Below are 10,797 nucleotides of genomic sequence, written 5' to 3' on the forward strand. Positions count from 1 at the left end.
TGTGTGTGTGTGTGTGTGTGTGTGTGTGTGTGTTGTAATTATGATACAGGTTATAGGCAGTGTGTGTGTGTGTGTGTGTGTGTGTGTGTGTGTGTTGTAATTATGATGCAGGTTATAGGCAGTGTGTGTGTGTGTGTTCTATTTGTCAGCCAGCCAGAGCCGTTAAAATGACAGAGAAAAGAAAAACAGACCCCAGTAATGAAAGGCAATTAATAAGAAAGTTATGAAGTGCTTTTAAATGATTCATAATGGTGTCATTAGGCGAAGGCACCCCAGAGAACAGAGGTGGGCAGAACTCATTTAAAACAACAGGACTTTGGTAGCACCTTTGGCGTCCCCCCCAGGAATTGCTTTTGAGAAATTATACTGTTTATTGTTGACCCCAACACTGAAATGTAATTCATGCCCTTACCAGTGACCCTAAATCCCTACACAATGTACATATGCAAAGTGTGTCCTATGAATACAGTTTCATTTTTCCAGAATTTCTCCCTTTCCAATGTAAAATGCCACCCCCCTGCCCACACTTGCTGCTTGGCATTGCCGTATTCTCATCTTCTTCCACTGCTTGCCACTTAGCTTACAAGTGAAAGCTATCTAGTCAGCAAAAGCCATAACCAATTGTACAGTGTAGTTTCTGTCTTTAGGATGTGCCTATGCATATGCATAGTTGTGCTGTCAAACTGAAACATCAGTTATAAATTGCATCTTGTAAAATTGTTAATTAATTCTGAACATATTAAAACTGGCATTAGATCAGGCTACACTGACATTAACTACAGGAACACCTGGAGGCATCGGTGCTAGGCTGAGTCATTTTACCACACGGCTTTTCATCCTAGATGACTCTAGGCGTTTGCATTTCATTTTCATTCTGACAGAGAACACATAAACCTACCATACTGTGAGAATCTGTGAACAAGGCTTATCTGGTGCATGGTGCATCAGTGTCATTGGTAGGTTCAAACATATTCAGGTTCAGTGCTACTAAGATTCTCCCTTCTGCCATTCCATCATTGCAATATAATCGCCGATCATGATCATTCAAGATTTTTTTCTGACCACATTCCTTCCTCGAAGATGATGTTTCCCCACTGTCCTTCCACTTTTTAATAATGCGCTGGTCAGTTCTTAACCCGATTTTAGTAGTTTCAGCAATCTCCTTAGATGTTTTCTCTGCTTGATGCATGCCAATAATTTGACTCTTCTGAAACAGATTAACATCTTTTCCACAACCACAGGATGTGTCTTTTGACATGGTTGTTTAACAAATGAGAAGCTACTCACTGCATCAGTTAGGGTTAAATAACTTGTTGCCAGCTGAAACAATCACCCATGCAGTAATTATCCAATGAGAAGCTCTTGCCTATTTGCTTAGTTAAATCCAGGTGGTGACCCGTGTGTGTGTGTGTTTGGATGCTTGAGTGCATGGTTGTGTGAGCATTTGGGTGAGTGGATATGTGATTGACTGTCTGTTTCGTTAAAAGCATCTCTCAGAGCAGTATTGTATCTCTTCGTTAATTAACGAAGAGCTCTGCCAGCTGTCTCCATAATTCTTGAGCTCTGAAAGCCATGTGTGTTTGCAGTGTGTGTTTGCAGTGTTTTAGAGCAGCAGAGACAAGAGTATTTTAAATCTTCCTCTACCAGTCATAGTCCTAATAGTTAGCTGCAGATGGGAACGTTTAAGTTTCAGATCTGCAAAGAAGCTGTTTCTATAGTTTCTAACTCTGCACATGATCAAGATTTCAATTACCAAAGCTGTTTTCCTGTCCTATGAACAACACGCATAAGACAAAGAGTAATGGCAGTAATGGGTGCTGCATTTTCTAAGATCTAGGAAATAAATGTAAGGTTTGAGATCGGCCTGTAGTTTGACAGCTGGTCTAGGTTAGATTTTTTGACAATGGTCAGATTACTCTCAATTTGAATGATTTAGGAATGTAGCCAATGTTCAGGGAGGAGTTTATTAAATTTAGTGAAGGTTCAATTTCTTCAGGTAGGATTTCCTTTAGAAAGTGTGTGGGCAGTGACTCTAGTAAGCAAGTGGAGGATTTTGAGCAAGATGTGCTTAATTTTCTCATTGAAGAAATTCATTACTACAATATGAAGTTGTAGTGTGAGCATTGGTGTCCGTTTTATTCCTAGTTAGATGTGCAATTGTACTAAATAGAAATTAAACATTATTTTTGTTATTTTCTATTAGGGTTAAGAGATAAGCTGTTTGAGCGGTAATAAGTGACTTTCTATACTTGAGAAGGCTCTCCTTCCATGCAAGCTACAAGTTTAGTGTGGTGTCATTTATTTTTCGAGTGTTCTGTTTTAAGTTGCGAATGTGATTATTATACCAAGGTACTAATTTTTTGTGCCTCATTTTTTTTATTCTTAAGTGGAGCAACTTCATTGAGTGTTCAGCGGAATACTGATTCTAAGCATTCAGTTCCGTGGGGTTTGAGGGTATCCTAGTCACAAATGATAAGTCTTGGAAATTCGCAATAAATCTGCATGCAGTGTCTGACGTGATCGTGTGTCTGTTGTGGTAGTGAGGTGAGGTTACTATATTCTGGCTCATATGTAGTTCAAATGGAATGAGGGAATGGTCTGAGACAGGGGTTTTATGAATATGTTCTCTGCCAAGCATATGTCCACCATAGTGTGTGGGTTCTCTTATACACTGGGAGAAACCAATGGATTCTAATATAGAAATAAAGGCCGATCTCAGAGGGTCTTGGTCACTATCAAAGTAAATATTTAAATCACCAACAATAATGGCTCTTTCTACTAGATTGTCTAGATTAGAGAAGAAATTTGCAAATTCCTTAATAAGTCCTGAGTACATTCAATTAATAAAAAAGGCTGAGTGGTCTTATTTTCGATGGCTACATTGCTTGTTGGTAAAAACAATTTAAAAGGATTTGAAATCATAAGCAGCTTTCTGCTTTATGCCTAATGTGGATTATAAATAACTGCAATGCCGCCTCCACGGCCAGTTAGACGAGGGCGGTGTACATAGCTGTAGCCAGAAAGACACGATTTGTTGAAAGCTATGCAGTTATTTGGCTTGATCAAGGTTTCTGTTAGACAAAGTACATTAAATCTGTGAGGATTTCACTTATCATGAGCGCTCTAGATGTTAGGGATCTAACATTTAGTAAACCCAGCTTTAGATCAAAGGTGCTGGCAGTGTTCTGTGTTACTTTAATGCTAATTATTAAGACATGTTTTTCTTTGTTTTCTGTATTTCTGCTTAGCTAGGGGAACAGACACAGTGTCAATATGATGAACCTCAGGAGACGTCTCGTAGCGATCAGCAGACGATTGGTTTAGCCACTTTGTCTGCTGCCTGGCCACCATTCTTTATTGTCAAAGATGAACTATGTCTGTCATAAGACTGTGGCGTATGTTACGAGAGAGGAGAGCAGCTCCCTCCCTGGCAGGATGGATACTGTCCCCCCCTAAAAAGCCAGTCTTGCCCTCAAATGTTTTCCATCTATAAACCCCACGTTGTTTTGTGAGCACCACTTGGACATCCAGCAGTTCAGGGAAGATAACCGGCTGTACATTATATTGCAATGCCATATTCTTCAATCCTTTTTATCATTTGTTGGGGAGTTTTGAATACCTGAGCCAAGTCTGCTAACAGTGTGTGTGTCAGTACTTTGACAGGGTGCGTGGCAGTGTTTTAACAGTGTGTGCGTGGCAGTGTTTTAAAATTGTGTCAGTGCTTTAACAATGTGTTTATGACAGTGCTTTAACTGTGTGTCTGTGTGTCTGTGTGTGTGTGTGTGTGTGTGTGTGTGGGTGGGTGTGTGTGTGTGTGTGTGTGTGTGTGTGACAGTGTTATAACATTGTGTGGCAGTGCTTTAACATTGTGTGTGTGGCAGTGTTTTAACTGTGTGTGTGTGTGTGTGTGTGTGTGTGTGTGTGTGTGTGTGTGTGTGTGTGTGTGTGTGTGTGACAGTGTTATAACATTGTGTGGCAGTGCTTTAACATTGTGTGTGTGGCAGTGTTTTAAAATTGTCAGTGCTTTAACAGTGCGTGTGTGTGTGTGTGTGTCTGTGTGTCAGTTCCTCTTTCTTTTAAATAGGCTTCTATCCAGCTTTGTTTGTGTGATTGTAGTCTAGCTGTAAATGACAGAACAGGGCCATCATCATCTGAACAGTTGCTTTTGTTTGCTCCCTAAATGTAGGGTTCCACCAAGAGTGAGAAAATTGATTGACCTAGAGAGTTAATTTGAGTGGCCAATTATGGAAGTAGTAAAGTAATTACAGAAGTATTAAGTAATTACCAAAGTAGTAATTAAGGTGGCACTGCTTTGCCCTTGTTCCAAATACCTATTGGATTGAGTCAAGCCATGTCCAAGTTTCCCATTATGGAGAGCTAGACTGTAGTTCATGGATAAAGGACATATCAGGTTTCCTGCACTCTGTGTCAGTGCGAGATGCAGTCTTCAACTTGCCCTTTTTACCACCACATCAGCAAGCCTGTGGCCTTGTGCCTTGTGCCTGTGACCTTGTGCCTTGTCCCTGTGGCCTTGTGCCTTGTGCCTGTGGCCTTGTGCCTGGTGCCTGGTGCCTGGTGCCTGGTGCCTGTGGCCTTGTGCCTTGTGCCTGTGGCCTTGTACCTTGTGCCTGTGGCCTTGTACCTTGTGCCTGTGGCCTTGTGCCTTGTGCCTTGTGCCTTGTGCCTGTGGCCTTGTGCCTTGTGCCTGTGGCCTTGTACCTTAGTATGGACTTAGTTTGGCAAATTCCTCTAGAAAACCTGGATGCTGTCTTGTAAGGTCATGTATAACCAGCATTATAGCTTAATGCTTACCCGAAGTTCTATGGCAAGGTACTGAAATGTTAGGAATTCCCCCACAGATTGTTGCACATGGCCTAATGGTTATGGTTTTCAATTATCTGTCCAACTATAAAACACTTAGAAAACACTTAAAAAACACCAACTATATAAAACACATAATGATCTAACACAGAGTATGATAGCTTTTAGTATAGCAGCTGCTGTTGGTGTGATGTTGTTCAATATTGTGTGTATTGTTGGTGTGTGTGTTGTTTGCTATTATTATTATGTTGTGTGGTGTTGTTGGTGTGTGTATTGTTAGTGTGTGCTGTTCCGTATTGTTGTGGTATTGTTGGTGTGTGTATTGTTGTTCAATATTGGTGTGTGTATTGTGGGTGTGTGTTGTATTGTTGGTGTGTGTATTGTTGTTCAGTATTGTTGTGGTATTGTTGGTGTGTGGTGTTGTTCAATATTGGTGTGTGTATTGTTGGTGTGTGTTGTTCAGTATTGTTGTGGTATTGTTGGTGTGTGTATTGTTCAATATTGGTGTGTGTATTGTGGGTGTGTGTTGTTCAGTATTGTTGTGGTATTGTTGGTGTGTGTATTGTTGTTCAATATTGGTGTGTGTATTGTTGGTGTGTGTTGTTCAGTATTGTTGTGGTATTGTTGGTGTGTGTATTGTAGGTGTGTGTTGTTGTTCAGTATTGTTGTGGTATTGTTGGTGTGTGTATTGTGGGTGTGTGTTGTTGTTCAGTATTGTTGCTTGTATGTGTCATAAGTGCATGCATGATGTCATTATGCAGATTTACTGTCAGCTGTCCGAGAGACAGAGACAAAAAGAGAGAGAGAAATGGAGAGATACACAAAGATAGTCACTGAAGAAAATATTGGAGTGAATAGCAGATAAGAGACTATAACCATGTAACCATGGAAATGGGAAGTGGAATAGTTCTGCAGGCTAGGAGAGAGAAGCAGAATAGTATGTGTGTGTGTTTGGAGAGAATATCAGTGTTTAGGACTATGATTTTGAGGCTTGTGTAGGAGGTGTGTGTCTGTCTGTCTGTCTGTCTGTGGGGGGGGGGGGGGGGGGGGGGGCTAACAAAGACAGAGAGATAAATTGAGAAATTCTCTTTGTTGTGGATTATCATTTCCCACACTTTTCTACAGTCTGATCTGAATCATTAGGCTCATAATCCTATATTAATCTCATAATCCAGTATTAATTGCACTAGCAGCAGATAAAATCTGCTCCTGAAAGAAACTCCAAATAACTGGCTCATGTTCCAGCGCAAGAATGAGGAGGAAGTGGGGTCATTCTGAGCCAGCCCAGGGCCCAGTGAGGGGGAAATGGGGTGATGCTTAGCCAGCTCAGGGCCCAGTGAGCTTTTGTTCTGTACTGAAGTGACTCAAGAGTCATTCATTCTTAATGGAATGGAAAATACAATTTTATCAGAATGTTGTACTTATACTGATAACTATAACGGATTAATACATCCTTTCATCCCCAAACATTGTGCATTTTAGATTCTCCCTGCTATACTACATCTGATTTAGCCCACAAAGTCCCTAATATCTTTTCAGGGCAGATAGGTGGTATTATTTTAGATAAGGGAAACACTCAAATGTATGTAGTCCCCAGGACATAAATGGGGAAGATCTGCATGGATGCGTGTGTTTATTTTAACATTGCAATATTAAATTAGCCTGAATAATTTCAGACTATGATAAAGTAAAGTGACTTTATCAGTGAAACTTCTAGTGGCTCCTGGCAGTTCTTAGGTTCTTAATGTGAAATCCATGTGACAGTCCATTACACAAACATGGTGTAAAACTGGTAACTCCTATATCTAGTAGTATTCTAGTAGCCTTTGATCCAGTATCCAGTACCCTTTGACACTAACCTACTTTACTGGCTAAGATACATTCTATGAGTAGAGGACAAAGCACCATATATGTTTAAGTGTACACTCTTACAGAACTGTGTCACTTTCACAAAATGCAACTTCATGCAGAGTGATCAAGTGCCATGTTTGTATTTGTCTGTCTGTTTCTACAGGAGTTCCTGCAGACTTACGCCTTCTTGGTCTTCGATGCAGTGTGTGTCTTCGGAGCAGTCTATCTCTACATTGTCCTCCCAGAGACCAAAAACAAGACATTTGTGGAGATCAGTCAGAGTTTTGCAAAGATGAATAAAGTCTCCCAGGAGCCTGACAGAGAGATGGAGGAGGAGCTATCTGTTAAACCAGGAAAGTGTAACACTGGACCGGACTGTACTGCTGTTGAAAATGACCGCAAAGATTGTAACAGCATTGCCAAAGATGGAGTAGTAGAGATGGAAAGCTCCTTCTGATCCATCTCAAGTGTTGTCTCAGTTGTCAGTTTCTGTAAGATGTGTATTTTTGCTCAGATTACAACGTCACTTAGTAGTAATGAGTTCATGATTTTTTTCAGTGAGAAAATGAAGCACATTAGAGATTCAGAGAATTACTGTGACATTGGCAGCTACTTAGAGATCAGAACAACCAAGCCAAAAAGAGTCTAGAACCCTTTACTCCTCTCCAAGAACCTGAATTTGCATCTATGATCTCACACTCAATATCTTCCTCCTGCTTACTAGATTCACTGCCCACACAACTTCTTAAGGAAATCCTACCTGGAGTGATTGAACCTTTACTAAATGTAATAAACTCCTCCTTGAACATAGGCTACGTACCTAAATCTTTCAGATTAGCAGTAATACATCCAACCACTTATCAAAAAATCTAACCTTGACCCATGTTAGCTGTCAAACTACAGGCCAATCTCAAACCTTCATTTATTTCCAAGATCCTAGAAAAAGCTGTAGCTCAGCAGTTAAATTCATACCTGAATCAGAACCAGATGCATGAAATCTTTCAGTCAGGGTTTAGGCCTCATCATAGTACAGAGACAGCACTGATTAGTTAATGACCTGTTGGCTTCTGACCAGGGTTATGTCTCTGCTTATATTGCCTGATCTGAGTGCAGCATTTAACACTATGGATCACATTGTACTAGATAGAGTCAAAAATATTGTTGAGATTAGGGGAATAGCACTTTCCTGGTTTAAATCTTATCTAGATGATCACTATCATGATCAGCATGTTTGTTAACATAAATGGATACTTTTCAGCATACAACAATGTTATTTATGGTGTCCCACAAGGATCTTTTCTAGGGTGTCTGTTTTTTCTTTATAAATACTACCTCTAGGTGATATTACATATACAGCATTTAGCTGACTTTTATCCAAAGCAACTTACACTTATGACTGAGTACAACTTGAAGGTTAAGTGTCTTGCTCAGGGGCCAAACTGTGGCAACTTGGCAGTGGTAGTGCTTGAAGTGGCAACCTTCCGATAATTAGTCAAGTACCTTAACCACTGAACTACCACTGCTCTATTAGACACTGTGCTAGTTTCCACTGCTATGCTGATGATACTCAGCTATATGTCTCAGCCCAACCAGAGGACAAATATCAGTTTAATATTATTGAGGAATTTACAAACTATGTCAGACGCTGGGTGTTGAGAAACTTTCTCTCACTTAATCCCAGAGACAGCTGGTCCTCACAGTCTAAATACTTAATGAACCTCAATTGTCTCCCAATCACATCTTCTTTAACAGTTAAAGATCTTGGACTTATTAAGAATCCTGGTCTCTCATTTGAAGCTCATGTAAATTAAATTTCTACGACCACCTTTATCCACCTCAGGAACACTGCAAAGATCAGGAACATACTAACTTTATATGATGTAGAACAGCTAAGCTATGCATTTATCAATTCAAGTTTGGCTTACTGTAATGACTTACAGTTTGGCTGTACCATTAAGTGCCACTAGCCACACCCACAACCACGCCACTAGCCAACCCCACAACCGTCACTAGCCACACCTACAAGCAGTGGCAATGCTGATTTGAGAATGATGTCTATTAGTCTATCCGTGTAAAATATACATGTACAATATGAATATCTAATAAAGCAAGTTGAATTGAGAGTTGTTCTATTGTTGAGTGCAACAGATGCATCATTGAAAAAGGCTTTCAGGAGTTTCGTGTGTTACTTTCCAGCCATGGATGGGCAGTCGCCTGGTTAGGCTTGCAGTGTGAGTGTGTGTGTGTGTGTGTGTGTGAGAGAGAGAGAGAGAGAGAGAGAGAGAGAGAGAGAGAGAGAGAGAGAGAGAGAGAGAGAGAGAGAGAGAGAGAGAGAGAGAGAGAGAGAGAGAGAGAGAGAGAGAAAATGAATGGTAGGTTAAATAGTTTTTAAAAGCTACGCAGGTGCTTGTGCTGTCTCTTGTGATCTGAAAGCTAGACTACTGCAATTCGCTACTCGCTGGTCTTCCTCTAAGAGCCATCAGACCTCTACAGCTTGTCCAGAATGCAGCAGCATCACTGGTCTTTAATCTTCACACATCACTCCACTGCTGCACTCCCTTCATTGGCTTCCGGTAGCTGCATGATTTAAAACCTTGATGTTTGCCTACAAAGCCAAAAATGGACCAGCCCCTCCATACATGATGTCAGTGGTCAAAGCCTGATCCGTACCTCAAGTACTTCGAACCTCAAGTATTGCTCGGCTTGAAACACCATGCTTCAAGTCTCATGGAAGACAAGCATTGAGACTATTCTCTGTCCTGGCTTCTAGATGGTGGAATGAATGTCCGCTTGCTGTCCGGACAGCAGAGTCCCTTGCAGCCTTCAAATGCAGACTGAAGACCCATCTATTCCTTATTACTGTTATCTTCTACATCCTCCAAGCTCCTGTTGCCTAAAGTTTGCCTTGCAATGGTTTGATCTCTCCAGCAGGGGGCCCTATGGCCAGTTGCTAAGGAGGCTTTGTGTGATCCACAGAGTGGACATTAACCAGCCCTGGAAGAACAGCACAAGACCAGCCTTCAGCTAACCTACATTAAGTTTCTTTAGTGCATAAATTACTGATTCAAGTGTCAAGTGGTTGGATTAGTTTCCAGGTGTTTTTCTCCTCTGAAGCTGCAGACCTTGAATAAGTGTACTACCTGCATCATTTTCTGTCGCTGCCACAGAACTGAACAACTTAGCTACAATAGCTGCAGATAACCTGGAGGATTGGGGGTGGGGGTGAGTGTTTGTCTAAATAAACTGGGGGGATGTGGGGTATAAGTGATTTGTTCAAATAAACTGGGAGGCAGCTCTAAGTTAGTTTCAGGGTTAGGGGTTAGGGTTTCTACTATAGAACGGGAGAACCAATGCACTCCCTAGTTGCTTTGGCTCTGTGTTTGTTTGCTTGTTTGTTTGTTTGTTTGTTTTGCAAACAAACATACATTCTTACTTTATTTTAACCTGTATTTATATAGTACCAAAAATTACTAATATATTAATACCTGATCACACTTTTTTCAATCTAATAGTGTTATTTGACCACACACATACTACAACACATACTAGAGTACATGGGTGCTCATATTCTCATTCCTCATACTTTTGTGTGTTCTCTCGGCCATGATGGCCAGCAAGTCTGGCCAGCAGTGTGTTACTCCAGAAGGTCATGCACATTTTGGATATTCTTTTCATCTGCTTAACCTTGCTGTGGTTTCACACCTCTTTCCCTCAACACCCGTATCTTTATCTCTCCCTAATCTCTGTACCTTTCCCGTCATGCATTTAGCAGGTACCTGAAACAGGTAGTGTAAACAAGTAGTGCAGTGTAGAGTGATCATGACACAGATGCACATGCTGAGAAGAGTGAGATTTATTAAGGGAAAACCCAGAATTGGAGTCCAGGGTCAGATTAACAATGTGAACAGTACCAGGAAACACAAAACCAAGAAATAAAGGAACAGGAGAACCAATAGATGCAATGATAGACAGGACAAAGGCTTGGACCAAAAATGACTAGCCACATAACTAGGAGAACACAGGGTTTAAATAGCAAGACTAAAGAGAAAGAAACAAGGAACAGGGCAAACTAATGAAAGGCAGGACACTGAGACGAGGGGTGGAGCAAAGCAAAGTATTAAAAAA

General features: G+C 40.8%; 1 protein-coding gene across 3 annotated transcripts in view; it reads left to right on the forward strand.

Annotated features, from left to right (window-relative positions):
- slc2a9l2 (solute carrier family 2 member 9, like 2) overlaps positions 1-7,599 on the forward strand; it is a 90,705-nt gene extending 83,106 nt beyond the window's left edge. For all 3 annotated transcript variants that reach the window (XM_035527819.1, XM_035527814.1, XM_035527821.1), the window contains exon 13: positions 6,836-7,599. In XM_035527819.1, coding sequence (XP_035383712.1) covers positions 6,836-7,129 — 294 coding nt within the window. In that variant the 3' untranslated portion in view covers positions 7,130-7,599. The remainder of the gene's footprint in view (positions 1-6,835) is intronic.
- The last annotated feature ends 3,198 nt before the right edge of the window (positions 7,600-10,797 follow it).

Source organism: Electrophorus electricus, chromosome 1 (genome assembly GCF_013358815.1).
Source record: "Electrophorus electricus isolate fEleEle1 chromosome 1, fEleEle1.pri, whole genome shotgun sequence".
Taxonomy (NCBI): domain Eukaryota; kingdom Metazoa; phylum Chordata; class Actinopteri; order Gymnotiformes; family Gymnotidae; genus Electrophorus; species Electrophorus electricus.